Source organism: Corvus brachyrhynchos, unplaced genomic scaffold, assembly GCF_000691975.1.
Source record: "Corvus brachyrhynchos isolate BGI_N302 unplaced genomic scaffold, ASM69197v1 scaffold246, whole genome shotgun sequence".
Classification (NCBI taxonomy): Eukaryota; Metazoa; Chordata; class Aves; order Passeriformes; family Corvidae; genus Corvus; species Corvus brachyrhynchos.
In genome coordinates this window covers 1,697,270-1,715,921 of record NW_008238447.1, presented here as the reverse complement: position 1 = coordinate 1,715,921, position 18,652 = coordinate 1,697,270, and the positions used below count along the sequence as shown (strand labels likewise).

Below are 18,652 nucleotides of genomic sequence, written 5' to 3'. Positions count from 1 at the left end.
TTCTCTGGAGGACTGATCATGAAAAAATTCAGAATAGGTGTTTTAGGGACTGCAAAACTTTCCTTGGGATCATCTTTCTTTGGTTACCTTTTGCTCCTCTCATTGTTTGCGATGGGCTGTGAGAACTCGGATGTGGCTGGACTGACTGTGTCGTACCACGGGTATGCTGGGAAGGCCATGCTTCAGCAGAAAGGGCTACTGGAAACCAAACTCCTTCCTCATTTTATTTCACAAAGTATATATTATTGAAAGGAGAGTGACTGACCTGAATATGCTTCCCAGAAATTTGATTCAAATCGGTGGAAACCACTCCATTCCAGTGGGCATTGTGTCATGACCTTCTCATGATTATGGCATAAACCAGAGGGGTTTATGTCACAAGTGCAGATTATTTTTCTGATTACTTTTTAATTATTATTGCCATGGGACCCATCCTTTGAGCCCAGTGATTCCTGGAAATGTAAGGAGCTCAGTAGGGGGGATGAGATTCAATTAATTGTTTCTTGCCTCTGTGTGCCTGGCATTTAATAGCCTTTGAACTCAAAACTTAAGGATGCATGGATTAACCATTATGTTAATCAGGAGGTACACCTGAGGCTAACATTTCTGCCCATGCTATTACTCTGTAAAACTAACTTTTTGGGAGGAGTTTCCAGCACTGACTCACAGCAGCCCCAGTAGCTGCTTCACTGGTATCTGATGACTGAATTTGGCAGAGAGCTGTCCTGCAAGGTATCAGACACTCAGTTTAAATGAATCCCATTCTGATAAATTTCTCGGTAACTTCTACAGAGACCATTTCCCATGAGTAATTCAGTCCCTTCTTTGCCACTTGCCTAGTTGTGTTAAAACTGCATCAAGCTTCAGATAACTAAAACCTTAGAAAATCTGAGAAAATGCATGAATATAAATTGTTAGTTGTCCCCCTTAATAAAATACATGCTATGTCACAGTAGGTGGTGTGATACTGTGAAAACCTTTGTATAACAGAGAAAAAAGGATTTACACTGCTGTGTGGTTGTGAAGAGACAACCTTTAATGGGCTACAGAGGGAAGGTCTGGCCCAGTGCACCTGGAAGAGAGCATAACCCATGAGGTGATCATGATTTCCTCCACATCTTATAGACAACACCTTTGCAATTTCTCTTTTTCCACAGAACTAAACCAACGACTGATTATGAGCAAGCCCTGTTTTCAGAGTGCAACTCAGGCTGCTCATGTTCCAAGAATGACTGGGACCCCATCTGTGGGGAAAACGGAGTTACCTATGTTTCCGCCTGTCTCGCCGGCTGCCAGGCATCCAACGGCAGTGGGAAAAACACCGTAAGACAATCTTTCGTTTCCATAAGAGATGCGATAATTCTTTCTGATACAACTGGGTCTGTCAGAGTAAGTGGATTAAAATTGAGCATGGCGCATTCTCTTGAGCCCTGAAATCCTCAGGGTTTTTTAGCAATCTGCCACACGCATTTAAAATTTTCTCGCTGTTGCCAGCAGAAATCACAAGCAGAGAATGTTGGAGGCTTTTCTTTTTTAGCTGTTGGCTACCAAGACTGTTGAAAAAAACTAATAACTACATTAATCAACAGTTGATACTTTATAATTTTGTCCTTCATTGAATAAGCCTTTTCCTTTTGTAAAACATTTCCCCCTTTGGATGTAAACTTTCAGCCACCCAGAAAAGCATGATAAGATATTCCTAAACATCTACTTCCCCGCCGTTTAGGTTATCATACTCTTTTGCCCACTCTCTTCCAGGTATTTTTTAACTGCAGCTGCGTGGGAACCTTTGAATCTTCACAAAGCTCCTCAGCTGTGGTGGGACCATGTCAAAAAGGAAATGAGTGTCCCAGGATGTTTCTGTATTTTCTAGTAATATCAGTTATCACTTCATACACTTTGTCAGTAGGTGGCACACCCGGATACATACTGCTTCTAAGGTAAGCAATAATTTCTGCTAGCATTGCCAAATGTTTTCAAAGTGTTTTGACATGTGACTGGTACTCCCTCCCCTCCTGGTATTCCTAGTATTTTTCTCTTTGTTTTGAAGATTGGTTTAGCATGAGATTTTTTTTCCTGTTGTGATAAGCACAGATTTGTTGAATGCATGTCCCAGTGTATATTTAACTGCTGGAACTATTTATCCATCACTGACTGTAAGCTTTGAAGCTAATTTTAGAAAGTACAAAAGGTATTTAATACTACCAGTGCTTAATCTGGATTTTTGTCAGCTTCTTGCGATTTTTGGATTCCAAGTCCTGTTCTGCTCTGTTTTGGAAATCTTTCTTTCTCAGTTCCTTTTTCCAAATTATTTCCAGATGGGCACATTCTGCTTCTCAAACAAAACAACAGTAAATCCAGTCTAACTAATCTTTAGTATTATAACTGTGTTTTCTTACCCCCAAATTCTCTTTGGTTTTGAATCAAATTTTCTGGACCAGGCCCTGTCTCATTGCTGGTATCTTTAAACCACATAGACAATGCCAGTGTTAGAACTGGCTGAACATAGACCATATGGAAAAACCTAAATAAAGAAATGTGACTTCAGCTACGATTCCATCACAATCCTTGAACCAGAATAAATATTCACGCAGAGACTTTCAGAAATGGTTGAGGTGAGGATCCTTCTCCACTGCCCTGCACAAACACTGCTAGTGAGGTGTATACAAGCTGCATAGCTTTCCTCACACACCTTGCAGGGTTACCACTGAGTGCTGGAAAACCACACAGCATCTCTCTCTCCCCAAGGGCTCACTCCAAGAACAATCGTACTGTAATCTATTTTAGACAATTTTTACTGAAGCTTCTGCACAGCTGAACTGTCCATGTGCCAAGATGAGGATGATTCATGAGTGGAGAGCTTGCAGAAAAGCCTTCAGGATTTACACCAGATCGCTCTCTGTGGTTGCTTCTGACATGCTGGATAAATATGGGCATAGAGCTATGCAGGGATGCAGTTCCCTTCCCCTTTCCCTCTACATGATATCTTGCTTCTATCCATAAGACATATGGTGGGAAATGTACAGATCTGGTACCACGCAGGGCCTCAAAATCATGGTAGCCATGCTCAACCTCCTGCTTTTCTTCTTGTCTCCACTGCATAAAAAGTTTGGGAGGAGATTTCATAGCTGAACACATACATGCTTAAATCACACAGAGTTGCCTTCCCTTCTCAGCCCTAAGAACTTGCTCTTAGGGGTCTTACTGCTTAATCGATTTAGTTAAAAAAGCTTAGAAAGGTTTTCAATTACAATACTAAACCACTTTGTTATATGAAATCAGCAAAACAGTTTTATTGGTTCTGCTCCAAAGCTTCTATTGCTGTTGAAAATCATTTTACTTTGAGAGACATTTAACTGAAGCTGAGAAGTTATGTGTTTTCCTGCTGGATTGAAGGCATCCACCTTTGATGTGCAACTAAATAAAACATGTTTCAGTAAGTTCAATCCTTTTTTTTTTTTTTTTTTCTGCACTGCAAATGACCTGTGGGCACAATTCCACTTTAAGCTCATGCTTACTTTTCTCTTTTTTGAAATCCTTCACTGACTTGACTTTCTCCAAAAATCTGGCTGAATTGGAAGTGTGCTTCTGTTACCCGAAGGAAAGTAAATTATCTTTGAATACAAGTAGTCCCAAGGTCAAATTGCAGACTTCATTGTGTATTTTTTTCCAATTATGTGTTTTAAAAATCATTCCGTATTCAGTAATCTCTGTTAAGATTCCAGCACTTAAGCAAGCTGATGTTTTCAGATGAGCAGATATCGTTGCACCTGCCATGGAGCACAAATACAGCTACATCCCTAAAAGCCTGTAAGATGTAGTGACATTTACTTTGATGATTTGCGCACTGAAGTCATTGAAATATGCTTACAGCGGGTGACCAGGTCATTTGCTGAAATGCCATTTTGGTGGTATTAGTCTAATTACAGTAGCCAAGGAACTTGGGACAGCCCAGTTTTGGAGAAAAAAGCCCTGCAGTTCAGATAGCTGTTGTTCAAGCACCAGCTATTAATAGCAGGCGATTAGGCAGTGAAAAGGAAGTCTCAGATCTCCCTAAGAGGTCTGGCTATCACTCAGGATCACAAAGGACTCCTGTTTCCGTGCAAAGACAATACAAAGAATAAAACAATTTTTTTTCATCTGAAAGAGAATACTTTTTTGCAGGATATTAATCCTGTGAAACACATATTAACTATCCAGTTATTGGTTTTATTTTCCACTTTTTGCTTTCTATGCCCTCAGATTAGTTTAGGAGAACTCTAGGCTGAGGCACGCTTATGTAGCAAGTGTCTGGTAGGAGAGCAAGACTCTGTTCTTCCAACTTAAAATCATTTTACAGTCATGCCCTTGTAGATGGGAATGCTTGTATAAGCCACAATCAACAGATTGAATGATGATAATCCATGACTGGGGCATTAGAGAATAAAGTGTTGAAAACTATCACTGGTGGGGAACAATAGAGTTCATTCTGAAATGTCTTCATTATTTTTTAAAACATATTCCCAATTACATTAATTTCTGCAGAAGCAGAGGCCATCCTAGTTCAGAGCACACAGACTGTACCTCCAGAGTGCTATGTTCATCCATAGTGACAATAGAATTTCAGTCCATTTTATTTTTTCTGACTTATATTTAATAGAATGACTGTGACAAAAGTTTTATTAATTACCATATTGATATACATGTTACCACACATACCAAAAATGTCCTTGTTTTGTCATGTGGCTGGTACTACTCACTTGCCAAAATCAAACATATACGCAGATTTGTGCTGGATTAGGGATTGTAATAGTCAGTCTGGTACATGCTGGGAGAAACAGCACATTTGAGTAGCTGGTGGGGGAGCAGGTGATTCCTGCTAATCTGAGAGGCTCCATACACACACTGCTGATCACATGGATGGGAAAGGCAGCTGTTCTCCTGCCCACCACCTCCCCCTCCCTCAAGGAGCCAAGATGATGGTCTAAGGTGGGAGCAGGGCTCATCTGGAGCCAGAAGAACTGGATGTGTGGGTTGGACTCACCCTGCAATCTCAGAAGAGTCCAAATGCAAATGGTCTGCTCTGTCAGAGAATGGCTTGGAAGATTTACCTTTACAGGAGTTGTGATCCTGATCCTAGATAGAGTGCAATGAAAAGTGAGTGCCTAAATACCTTGTACTAGCCTGGGATTTGTCCTGAATTTAATGGAGTTTCTAACTGAATAAAACCATCCAATGGCTGCATGATTTCACTATCAATTTTCTTATCCTGTATTAGTAACACTTAAGTGCTGATATCATCTGAAAATCCACAACCATCTTAAAATGTGATGCTGAATATAGGTGTTCAGAATTCCTGGATGCCGTTCTGATTTTATCACCTTTTTTACATATTTCTGCAATTTGGTTAAGGTCTGTGACAATAAGGAGGAAAAAGTAACATTTCTTTCCTTTCTCTTGCTTTCTATTTGTGTTCTTATTATATACACTTGATGCTTTATTTCTATTTAACACCTTTTTTATTATTATTATTTTTAGATGCATTAAACCCCACTTGAAATCATTTGCACTTGGTATCTATACCCTGGCAATAAGAGTACTTGGTAAGTCTGTACTCCTGAGTCGGTTTTAATACACTCCTCACTAATCATTTCCCTTAGAATTAAGCTTTGATTGTTGGAAAGAACAACGTCTATCTGCAAATAAATATCATATGATTAAAAAAAAAAGGTTGGAAAAAGGAAATTGCTTTGTACTTCATAAATCACATAACTATGTGTTAGGTATAGTTAAAATACACAAGGCCAATATTTATAGAGATGTGATCCTTTAGATGAAGCTAACATCAAAACTACATCTTGTCCCCTTACTCAGCAAAAAGCATAAAACAACAGCTATGGCTGAGAATTTGTGATTGCTTTTCAGGCATATATTCACTAGTTTCTAAGGGAATTAATCTGACTACAGGTGTGCCTGGGGGCGGGGTTCACTGCAGCCTTGTGCTACAGCCACCTGAAATCAAGGGTAACATGAGATGCCAATGAACTGGAAATTCTAAAGTCCTCTAGTTCTTCATGGAAAAAAAAATAGCAAGAAGCAAGTCACCTATTTAAATGAGCTGAGTTGGATGAACTGGATGAAATTCCATCAAAACTAGCTTTTGGCTTCTTTCTTACACCTTTGCAGGCCAGAATTTTCTCTCCAGGCTTACTTTCTTCTCCAGCAACCCTGGGTGACTTCCCAGGTGACACAGAGTCCAGGATGTTCCCATCAGCACATGAAAAAGGCTTTTCCTTTCCATCACCCCCAAGAACTGCAGCAGGTTTGCCCCTGCCACAGCAGGATCTCAAGATACTTGGAGGATTCCTGCAGCCCCGCTGCAGGTTCCCAGCCCCACTGGGAACCCCCTTCTCATCCCCCACCCGACACACAGGACACTCCTACACCCAAGCTGAGCAGACTCCATGGCTCTCAAGAAAGGAGAAGTATCTCCTATTTTTTTTCCCCAGAGATGTCCCACAGGGTGAGGAAACCAAACCGTGGCCAGCACTCCAGCACTGACTTCCACAGGCTTTTTGATGTTTTGTCATGTTTTCCTGGCTTCCCACAGGGAGGAAAGGGTGGTGTGTGCCTGGGCAGCACAAGGCACGTCTTCTCAAACCAGCAAACAGGGAGGAAGTGTCATTGCTGAATAGAATATATTATTCAATGTTCTGCATGAACGTGCCTCTAGATCAGAACTGATCACCCTGGAAAGTAAATTTCTTACCTTTATTTATTTGTTAAATACACCCAGCGGGGATTCCAGCCCCAGTGTATTTCGGAGTAGCCATAGATACCACTTGCCTGAAATGGGGAAGCAAAAGATGTGGGGGAAGAGGAGCGTGCAGACTCTATGACTCCAGTGCACTCAGGTAACTGCTCTTCTCCATTCATTCTTTTTGTTCTTAAAGTAAATCTACACCTGGCACTGGTAGAAGAATTTCTATCAGAAAATTTGAGTGAAAGATTTGAAACTGAATGAAAGGCTCTGACTAACAATATTAACAATAATGCTCACCTTTCACCATTCTTTTTTGATTCAATCTCTTTTTTGGGGGAGGGGCAAATCATCTTGTTTCAGTATCAGCTGGTAATAATTGTCACTTAATAATTCACCAAAAAAAGTCGTGTTGAAACCTCAATTTTATGCTTAAAGCTTCCCTCACCTTTCAGGGTCTCTGCTGTCATTGTGTGTGTGTGTGTGTAAATAAGTTATTAAACCTCATTTTTCTCCATGTTGGAGCTGGATCAAAAAATGGAAGGCAAAGGTGCCACAAAACATGCTTGGCTTACCTAGAGGCTTAAGTGCAGAGTTGTCTTTATCAATCTATTGCTAGAGGACAGTAATTGGCTGAACTGCATTTGTGAAAGGCTTCACCAGAAATGAAGAATGGAATAACAATGGTAAGAGGAAAATGGGAGAACAGGTTGTACCTTCTCCTACCACAAGGAAAATAAACATGAGAGGAGGGTACATTTTGTTTTGAAAACTTGAAGGAAAGAGCAAAATCTCTTTTTACTAATAAAACATTATGACGTTATTGTTGCTGCTGTTGTTGCTGTCAATATGCCTGTAAAGCAAAAATGCCATCAAATGGTCTTGATACCACTGGTACTGTTTATGAGACAACCAAAAAATAGAGTAATTGCCCTAAAAATATTAGTGCTATTCTTACTGAAGCACATTGGGGTGGAGGTCAGTCAATGCCTGAGATGCTTTCTTGACCACAGACCACACTATACCTGACCTGGGTGAGCTGACAAACTCCCTTCTCCAGGGTCATCCCCTTGACTGAAGCGTCCTTAGGCAGCCTTACCCCATGAAAATATGAATGTGTCCTTGATGCCTTCTAGTCATGTGTTGCCTTTGACACAGGCTCTGATCAATCATTTCTCTCTCAGGTATGTGTACCTGGGGCTGACATTGGTGTTGGGCACGGTGTCCATTTTCTTCAGTGTTGCTGTCCTTTGGGTTCTCCGGAAAAGGTCTTCTCCACAAGACGAGACCCTCTCAGCCAACGGGGAGAGAGGCACCTGTAGAACAAAGAGCAGAAAAGATAATTTTGTCCATAGTGACCAGTTAATTCAGTCAACTTACTGGCCAGAAAAGGAGACCAGACTTTAGGAAAACTGAGATCTCCACCGTGATTTTACCCAGTGAGTGGTGTTCCAGGCAAAAATCCATCATCAGTGAAGCAGTATCTTAGTATCCACCATGAAAATGTTCACCTTCTTGCAATTTTCACTGTAAACCCCAAAAGCAAAGACCACCAATTTTTAGCACGTGAACAGCTCTAAAAACACTGCTCACCATTTTTTCTGCTGAGTGAGGGGATTTCCTATGGGAGGTGCAGTTTTTCCCTCACTGAGACACTGTTTTTGCAGCTGCCCCTCAGCTCCCTCCCTCCTCATGAAGCTGTAGGAGCTGCTGCTGCCCCTCGGTTTCCTCCCGGGTGTGAGGGGTAGTGAGGAGGCTGCCATGCAGCTCCCTCTGCCATGGGACCAGCCAAGAGGAACCAGGGCACAAAACCTGATCTGGCAACCTGGAAGGTGGAGGGATCTCGGGCATGTAGCCCGTCCTTGCAAACAGTGAGGCACAGGGCAGGAGGAAGGTGGTTTGCTGGAAGGACAAATCAGCCACAGGCTCTGGGCATCTCATGAATTCAATCCATAACACTTAGGACATCAAATGTTGTGGTTAGGAATCTGTTTTCCAGTAGCTTTGTCCAGTAGCACAACAATCAACAATAGAAGTTGTCATTACAGTCAAAGAGACCACAAGAGTATCATCCAAAGGAAACTGGAATGAAAATAGAGCTTTTTTAGATTTCCAGCAGTTTCTCGCTAGTACTCAGTGTACTAAATAATTCCATGCACTTTATGATGTAATAACAAAATGGTACAAGATACATATGATTAATATTTTAAAAAACTATGAAAAGACAGCTTGGGAAAAATAAAATTAATTAAAATTAATTAAAAGACCAGGTGATTGGGGCTCTTCCTTTTAATTTATTTTATTTTCTAGCTGAAACGAAGACATTTTTGGACTTTGTCAATATTTGATATTAATTATATTTGGGGTGGGGAGTGCAAAGGAGAGTTGTTTAATATGAAAAAAAATCTCAAGAAACCTTGCACCGGAAAAGCCAGTGGCAGCACCACAAGGATATCCTTTAAAGAACTAGAATTTTTGAGCACATGATGAAAGGTAGGCTTCATCCTTCACCACAATATTGGCCAAACAAACCCATATCACATCATTTGGGTCCCAGCAGTGACTGCAGGTACCCTGCTGCCTCTCCTGTGGGGTGCATGAGGAGGGGCACATGCATAAGGGTGGGATTCATTGGGCTTTATCAATGATCGGTGTTTACACTATGCCATTAGGGAACTACCTAATCCACTCAATAGCAACACCAAGAAGGGTGGTGCTTAGGCACCAAATATCTGCAGAAGGTAAGGCTTTAAACCCATTGCTGGAGAAAATGCATTTGTCAGAGGAAGAACCAATGCCACCCAGATTTGCCACATGGGTGAGTGTTTAGACAGCAGCCTGTCTCCCTGGAATGTGGGATACCCAGCCTCCTGTCCCAGATCTTTGTCCTCCCAGACAAGTGTCAGAGGCTATGGGCAGTGAGGTCCTGGACAGCTGTGGCTGTTCACTTGGCCTTCTATGAACAAGATATTGAACTAAACAAACATAATTAAAATAATCTGAAGGTTTATGAATACGGGACTAAGTCAAGAGTTGTGGTTGTGGTGAATCACAAATACGGGCACTCCTGTTTTTTACACATGAACCAGAATTTTTAAAAGTGAATGGAAAAAATGTCAAACTGCACCAGCATCCAGGATCAAGAAAAATGCTTGGAGCTTTCCATAGCTTCCTGGGGAGGGCACTTCCCATAGAAATGAGCTGTCAGATCCAATGAGAGAAAGGAGGAACCCAGCTTAAGTACACACTGGGATAAAAAAGGAGAGATATCTGCATTTCACTCAGTGCTTGATGCTGTATGTGTGTCAAAGCAATGGGGGTGATTCCTACTTTGTGAATCAGTCCTGGCAGCAGTGAAGCTGTCACTGCGGCAGTTCTGCTCATGCCCGGCAGCAAGAGGGCCAGGAAAATTCATTGATTTCATCTGGGAGAGAGAAAATTTTCTTCTTAGCAGCTGGAAGAGTGCTGTGTTTTGGATTTAGTATGAGAATGGGGTCGATAACACACTGACGTTTTAGTTGTTGCGGAGTTGTGTTTACCCCAAGTCAAGGACTTTCCAGCTTTCCATACTCTGCCAGTGAGAAGCTGCACAAGAAGCTAGGAGGGAGCATGGCCAGGATAGCTGACCCAGACTAGCCAAAGGGATATTCCCTACCCTGGAATGCCATTTCCAGTATATAAACTGGAGGGAATTGGCCAGGAGGAACCAGTCATTGTTAAGGAACAGCCTGGATATCAGTCAGCAACTGTATTGTGCATCAAAAAGTTGTCTTTCTTGGGTTTTGTTTCTCTCTTTCTTTTTTTCCCTCCCTTTTCATTGCAATTATTATTATTCTATTATTATTCCATTTTATTTTATTCTAATTATTAAACAGTTCTTAATCCATAGGGTTTGCCTTTTTTTTTTTTCCAATTCTTCTCCCCATCCCTCTGTGGGGGCAGGGTGAGCAAGCATCTGCATGATATTTAATTGTTGGCTGAGGTTAAACCACAACAGACAAATAAAGAAATTAAGAGACATAAACATATACTACTGTAGTTCAGAAAGAAACAGGGACAGAAAAAATCAGCTTCATCAGTTATGTATGTTAACTTCATGGTTATATATGAAGCCTGTACTTAGTGATTAATTCTTTAAAATACAGGCTTTCCTTCCATAACCCATTTCCTTTACACATAGAATACTAGAAAGGAGTTGGTTTCAGTAAGTCTTATTTTCATTATGTTTTGAAAATGACCACTTTTCTCCTCTCATCCTTCAGCAATGATAATACTGGAAGTTAGCGAGCAGATATAAGCCATTCCCACTTTGAACTATTTTCAAGTCTGCTACTTTATTTTAGTACTTTAAGATGTAACATGGATTCATGGATGAGTGTCTGACTAGAGATACATATTCTGGACTTGCTATAATATTTGAAAAAATGATGTTAGCACTAGGATATTTGGACCTGTCAGAATCTTCCTACCAGAATTCTTCATCTTAAACTATATCTGCAGTAGGTGCTGACTCATAAAGGTCAACAAATCTGGATCTTTTCTTTTCTTTTTAGAGTTAGGGATACTAAACCACAACCAAGAGACTGCAAAGAAGCAAACGCCTTTCACTGTCAAAGGTAAGATTGTTAAAAGAATTAGCTGAGGTGATTTCCCAACCTTTAATATCAGCCTTAGAGGCCAGAGTGGGACTCACACCCTTTGTTAGGAAGTCCCCATGGGCTGTATGCCATGTAAAAAGTGGGATATTGCAGCAAGGTCCCCAGCTGTCACATGCAGGACGAGGGCAGGGTAACCAGGCTATGCCACATAATGGGATGTGCAATCACGCCTGCGGCACGTGAGCCAAAGGCACATTTCCTCTTTTACCTCCCAGCAAAAAATGCAACTCTTAAATGACATTGCTTGTCTTAGTTATAGGCACATCATTTTTAATCATGCCTTATTCTAGCAAATAAAGGAGGCAAAAAGGCAAGGTCAGAAGACTGAGGGAACAATGCAATTTATCTATAGCTCATGCCATGCCAGCATCTGAGGAAATTGCTGAAAAACAGAGAGCAAAGGGTGTGGATGTCTCAAAAAGAATAAACAAGCTGAATAATTATAGATTGCCTCCTTGAAGTGCTCAAAATAATGAGTAAGACTGATGTATGAAACCACTATTGTAATATTTTGAAATAACAGCACAGTTGGTATAATCTGAGAGAAAACACTGACAGCAACACTCTGGCTGGTTTGACAGATGATGACACAACATGCAGCCTAATTCTGCATGACATTAAAAGAAAAACAAGTTACTAAAACTTACTTCTAGAAGCTATAAAGTGCTTCTAAAGACTTGCAAGCAGCTAGGTCATATAGGTATTTTAAAAGCATTTGCAAATAAATAAACATTATTAATAATTTTTCATAATCTAGCCCAAAGGCTAGATATAGGTCTGACCCAGCCTGGTTGTCTTATTTTGTGCCCTGGACCATCACTAAACAAGTGCTGCATGAGGCACTTCTTCATTCAGTGCTAATCAACCTCTAGAAGACAAAAAGTCCATAATTGCTGTAAAAATGATGACAGCAATTTAAGTGTGGGTCCCTTTAATGGTGATTTAAAGTGCTCATTAAAAGGACCTTACTTAAGCAACATGTGGCTAATATCAGGAGGTTAGTTAACCAACAGCTCATCCCAGATTAGTACAGTTCATTGAATTTTGAAAAGAGTAAATAAGGAAAGGATTTAGTGGAGAGCATGTGGAGCACATTCTCACAGCTGGATGGTGACCAGGCCAGGAAGCTCTCTCTCATGGCTGTTGAGCATAGTAAGTTTGAAGGGTTGTTGTTACGATCCAGTTTAAACCCAGAAAAGCAAAGCAAGCTAAGTCTCTGTGCATAAACCGGAAAAAAACTTAGAAGGTTCAAAATATCCCCAGAAACGAGATTAAAACCAAATGAGGTTAGATGTTGTTGCCAAAAAATTGATGTATTTTATTTAATAGTAGAGATGCAAAGAGAAGGGAAGGGAAAAGTGAAAAAGAAATAGAAAAGGAAGTGTGCGTGGGGGGGTGGGGGAACAAGGAGAGGTGACAGGGGTTAGATGGAAGCATCTCACCCATCCAAGGGTCCCAGTGATGTCTTGTTGCTCCCCTCCATCTGGTCTGCTGGTGGTGAGGGTCCCCCGTCGCCGCCGTGGCCACGCCGCTATATGCTGCCACACGCCATGCCACACTGCCACACGCCACGCGGCCACACGCCAGAGAGTGCAGAATCCCATGGGTTAATATACACTTTGGGCCAGGTGGGAACGCCCATGTGCCTCCCTTGCAGGGGCTGGGTTGACACTGTCCCTTGCAACACTGAGGGTCTGTTGCATCATCTCTGGTGCTCTGGTGCAGGGTCTGAGGACCCCTTTGAGGGGGGCCCCTGTGATGGGCCATGTCACCCCCTTCTGCTGTGGATAAGCTTTCCCCTCCCCGGGTGAGGGCCCCTCAGCTGGGCTCCTTTGCACAGTTGGAGGATGGGCAGTCACTGCGCCCTGACCAGAGGCTTTTCCAAGATACCCAGAGCGTCTCCTCCCCTCACCCTTTGGTGCAGGGGGTCTGTTCGAGCCTGGCAGCTGATAGCCCTGGGGCTGTGGTCCTCATCTTGGACATGTTAAGCCTGTGCTCAGTGAATGTCCCCAGCCCTGAGTTGTTACTTTTTCCTATCTTCATCAGCAAGCCGTGTGAGGCCTCCATCAGGGCCCCATTCAGGGTGCGGTAGTCTTCTCTGCAGCTTTTGGAATACAGTTTTAAAAGTCCTTTAAGATAATGTTTAAGTCATAAACTATAATATTTCAGTCTCTGACAGTTGTACACAGTGGTATCCAGAACCCTTTTGTTGCTCCTGTGATGTTGGCACTTCTAAAGCAAAATGTGGAAAAACACAAACTTGTTTATGTAAAAACCAACCTGTGATAATGTTATAAAGTCAGCAAAAATCTGTTTATTTAACTGTGCCAAGAGTTTTCCAGTGTCTGGAAATCAAACAGAACTATAATAGAAATAAGATACTTTTTTTTTTTCACTCTAACAACAGTCTTTGGGGTGTTTCTGACATCTGATAGATTTTTCTGTCAGGTGTAGTCTTTAAATCAAGACTCGCCCATTCCTGTCAAAGATCTGCTCTAGTGTAACGAGACAGATGAACAGTTTGTTGAAGGGGTATTTTATATAATGCCGGGTATTCAATTACATGAGCCATATTAATTATCTCAGTCATGTTACATCAGGTAATATCCCAGACCATGTGAAGGTGATGGGGGGCTTGCACTGGGCTTTCACCTGAAGTCTGCATAGTTTTTGTTGCTGTTGTTCTGTGATGCAGCACACATTTGGATTGGCTCCTACAAAGGTCTAAGCACTCTCACCTGCCAATGACTTACACTTCAATTCTGTGTCTGTAATAACAACTCCAATCCAAGCTGCTGATTAAGACTGAATGCAAAGAGAAACTGCACAAACAGCATTAATAGCTACCCTTTGTATTTTAAGTAGAAAAAAAAATAAGAAATATCATCAAAACAGCACATCATGGTCTACTTTTGCCCAGATAGATGCATGATGCAAATCAATGACAAAATTATGGAGCTCTTATGAAAGACAAATGCTCCGCTGAGCAGTGGAAGGATAAATTCCCAGACATTGGCTAAGATGGAAACAACAGATCCGCCTCTCAGCATGCTTTTCTCTCTTGTTAGCTCTACAGCACCAAATTGAAACTAGACACTCTGGGACAGGAGCACCAAAGAAGCCTTTTCCATTATGATAAAGGCTTTTTTCACCCTCTCAGGATTCCTGTAGTATCCTGACATTTGCTTAGCTGTAGACTATCCCTTTTACTTAGTATGTTAACAAGGAGTTAAATTTTAAAATACATTTATTTTCTGTATCTAGGGATTAGTGTCTTGAGAATAAGGGCTCTAATCAAAGCTGCCTACTACAGTTGGCCTCTGCCTGGCCAGCAGCTCCCTGCTACTGCAGCCTGCCCCCTGCCAGTTGTGCCTTGGCAGCCTCTTCTTCTGGTGGGATCTGCTGCCACCCTCTGCCTGGAGGAGTCTGCAACCAGCTCCTGTGCTAAAGGTGACTTACTGTGGCTTACATTGTAAGGACTGCTTTTAATCTCAACAGGAATCAGAAATTACTGATATCTCTATGTTCTTATTAAGGGGATTTTTACTATCATAATCCTTTTTTTTTTTTTCCTGGAAGTGTAAGTAATATGGGGGGGAGAGTGGAAAAAGAATTACGTCTCTTTTTTTTAGGTGTGAGACCAAGTCTTCAATTTGACTTCACTAGTTTCCCATTCTGGTAGTTTCAATCAACAGTTCTTGGTTCAAGAAGTCAGCTTTGATTGTGAATGCTTCCACAGACAGTTTGGACAGCAGCAGTCTGAAGATAGAAAAATTCTTCTCAGCCATACTGAAAGCAAAGTACAAAAAATATTTTAATTCCTGGAAAGTTATAAATTAATGGTATATACAGGACTAGGAAAAAATAGGGAGAAACTGATGTGTATTCACTTGTCAGAATGATGAAAACAAAGAAATACTGTTTCCATTATATGAAAAAGAAAGTAGCACGTTTTTGCACAGGTTCTACTACTCCCAAGTAAAAGAGCAAATTTAGCTCCATCCCTTTCCAGATGTTTAGGATTAAAAGGCCAAAAACCCACTTGGGTAGGTCTGCTAATACATCTGAAGACAATATGAAAATGAAACCTTGGGAATGCAAAGCTTCACCATAAAACTTTGAAAACAACAGGGAATACTTATCTTGACACAGTCAGAGCCTAACAGTGGAGCTTGTGACACACCTTTGAAGTAGGATGAGGACACAGGTAGTTGTGTGTCTGCACCCTTGATGGAACACCAGCAACCACACAGATTAGCAGCATGGTGTGGTAGCCTGCAATAAAAAACAATGAACAGGGGCCAAGATGCTTGTCTTGTGACTAGAAAATGTCAGTTATGGTATAAGAAACCTGCTGGAAGAGGGTGTGTCTTGGGGTGACTTTATAATGTGTCTCTGAGAGGGGCGAGAGGAAAAAACCGAGCGAACCTTTTGAAACAGTTGTTCAAGGACACAGATACACACTCCTGCTGCAGCAGCAAGAGTGGAGAAAGCACCCTTCTTGCTTTTTAGCCAGCTCCTGGCTCCTTTTCTCCAGAGGGAGATGGAGAGTTGAACTTTGTTTTCCTGGGACTTTGGTTTTTCCCTTCTTCTCTTCTGGACTGTTTCAACATCAGAACACATCGGGAGAATTTTTTGACCGAGGCCCTGGAGGTGGGCCCACATCGACCCAGCTCTGAGGAGGAGGAGAGAGACTACACCTACAGAAGGACTCTGAAATCTTCCCAGGTTTCTCTTCACAGCGAGAGGTTTTATTATTTAGCATTATTATCCTTTTCCTATGTGTTTGTTAAATAAATAGGTTTTATCTCTTTCACTTTCCTCCGAGGAAAAAATTTTTTTTCCTGAACCTGGTGAGGGAGGGATGGTTGTAACCTGCCTTCTATCAGAGGATATTTTCCTCCAAATTTGTCCAAACCAGCACAGATAATTAATGGTGCCCAACACATGGCTCAAAGGAAAGTGAAAAAACCTGTACTAATTACATTTTGAGTTGAATTTAATTACTTTGTGTTGGGGCAAAGTAGTCACCATGTTGGTTGAGTTTTCATAATGTCTCTCTGGCTTGATGTACTAGTGCCTTTCTGGTCCCCAGGCCTATTTGCCTATCCACAACTTGCTCCAATCTTGTCTCTGAAACGTAACTTTTGCTGAGCAGGGGCATGAATCCAGGTTTTCTCTTTTGCTGTGCTCAGTGAATGATTTATAAGAAGTTGACAGAGGTACAGGAAGCTGTTCAAAGTCTGTATGATATGTGGTTTCTCTGTCCTAATCCTAGTCCTAGTTTCAGTAGCCTGTTTTGGGAATTTATTAGTAATTGTACCCAGTTTGTTGGAGGTGGAGGAGATGGGGTTTCCCAGCCTTTCATCTCCCTCCCCTTTAAATTTGATACATTATCTTTTGAGAATGTTCAGTTTCCCCTGGATGTTAAAGAGACCACCCTCCTGGTACTTTATCTAGTAAGCTTCCTCTATGTGGTTTGCAGCTTGTCTAGAATAAGAGCTCAGATTTCCAGGGTGACTGATGAGACACCTGACCCAGATGTGGAAAATCCTAAATGGTGTGGGGAATGGGAGGATATGGGCCAAACTCTGAAGAAATTCTCTGACCCAATAGCTTGGAATTTCCCCCCTGAACAAATTCAGAACCCAGCTGAGGTGGGGAAATATCTCAAAGAGAAATACAATGACAAGTCTAATGAGAAAAAGCTCATTGCAATATGTTGGGCCTTGGCATATGCCTATCACACACTGCTAGGTACTGTAGAGCAGCAGAGGTAGAGCAAAGGTAGAGGGGCAGGAAGATAAATCAGCAGACACCCCAGTCATTCAGGCTGCAGCCAAACCAGACAGCAATCCCAAACCAGATGGAGAGTCTAAGCCATTGACAGTGGAGTGGCTCCTGTCACGAGGAAAAAACACACAACCAAAACTGATCGCCCAGTGAAAGATGATGATGATGCAGGGGAAGGAACCTCAAAGCCATCAACTGACTCAGGCACAGAAACCATTACTGAGTCCATGTCCATAAGGGACCTTCGTAGCCTAAGAAATGACTACACACAACGATCTGATTAATCCATAATAAGTTGGATGGTCCGTATTTGGGGTGCTGCAGGTGATGATGTAATGGTGGATGGTGCTGAAGCGAGGCATTTGGGATCCTGTCATGTAATCCAGCTATCAACCAAGCGATAATAAGGAGGGCTGAGTCTGACAGTCTCTGGACATGGGTCTTGAATGGCGCAAGGGATAGATATCCGTGCAGAGATGACCTGTATATGCAGCAAACCCAGTGGAAGAGCATAGAACAAGGGATCCAGCACTTGAGAGAACTAGGGGTGGTAGAGGTTGTCTACGCTCTTGACCCAGGATTGAGGAGTCCAGACAGGGTCAGAGTTGACCCAGTGATGTGGCGAAAACTCATACAACTTGGGCCACAAGAATACGCTTCTGCTTTAGCAATGATGAAACTGGATTACGGTGTGAATGAGACTGTGCGGGATATGGTGACAAAGCTCCGAGCATATGCAGATGCCATGCATGGCCCAGCACATGCAAGAATCGCATCTGTGGAAAAACATGTACAGAAATTGAAAGATAAAATGGAGAAGAATCACCAGGAACTCAAGAAGGAGATTAAAGAGGGCCTTCTCCAAATCTCAGCAGTACAGATCAGAGATTCTGCTACCAAACGCAGACATTCCCCAGAGAAAGAGAGAAGGTACATCCCATTAAGTAAGCTGTGGTATTTCCTGTATGATAGGGGGGAAAACATGAGGAAGTGGGAGGCACAACCCACTCCTGCTCTGGCAGCATGAGTGCGTGAATTGAAGGAGCGCAAGTTTCAGAAAGGAAGTTCTATCAGAAAGGAAGTAGCTCCAGTTGCCTGTAGCCAAACTGCCAGAAATGATGGAAAAGACGGTAACATGTCTGATCCCCTTGAAGGAACCTCTAAGATGTATCCCCAGGGAAAGAAGCATAACCAGGATTAGAGGGACCCTGCCTCTAGCCAGGTAGAGGCCAGGGAAAACCGTGTTTTTTGGACTGTGTGGATTCGTTGGCCTGGTACCTCAGAACCACAAAAATATGATGCCTTGGTTGACACTGGTGCGCAGTGTACAATAATCCCATCGCAGCATGGGGGGTAGAATCTGTTTCTATTGCTATTCTATTTATATTGTTATTCTATTTGACCCTGGTGGAAGCTGAGGTGAGCCTGACTGGAACTGAGTGGAAGAAACATCTCATTGTGA

The 18,652-nt window shown here is 42.0% G+C and overlaps 1 protein-coding gene across 6 annotated transcripts in view; it reads left to right on the top strand.

Annotated features, from left to right (window-relative positions):
• Positions 1–18,652, top strand: part of LOC103617298 (solute carrier organic anion transporter family member 1C1-like) — a 48,508-nt gene that overhangs the window by 10,209 nt on the left and 19,647 nt on the right. For 3 of the 6 annotated variants that reach the window (XM_017736686.1, XM_017736684.1, XM_008635579.2), the window contains 6 exons: positions 1–161; positions 1,158–1,323; positions 1,759–1,940; positions 5,518–5,582; positions 6,776–6,893; positions 7,924–9,006. The exon at positions 1–161 is cut by the window's left edge and continues 35 nt beyond it. In XM_017736686.1, the coding sequence (XP_017592175.1) occupies positions 1–161; positions 1,158–1,323; positions 1,759–1,940; positions 5,518–5,582; positions 6,776–6,893; positions 7,924–8,146 (915 nt within the window). In that variant the 3' untranslated portion in view covers positions 8,147–9,006. Of the gene's footprint in view, positions 162–1,157; positions 1,324–1,758; positions 1,941–5,517; positions 5,583–6,165; positions 6,894–7,923; positions 9,007–11,292; positions 11,356–14,661; positions 14,842–18,652 lie in introns of those variants that run through there. The other 3 variants (XM_017736685.1, XR_001862744.1, XM_017736687.1) reach the window with 3 other exon arrangements.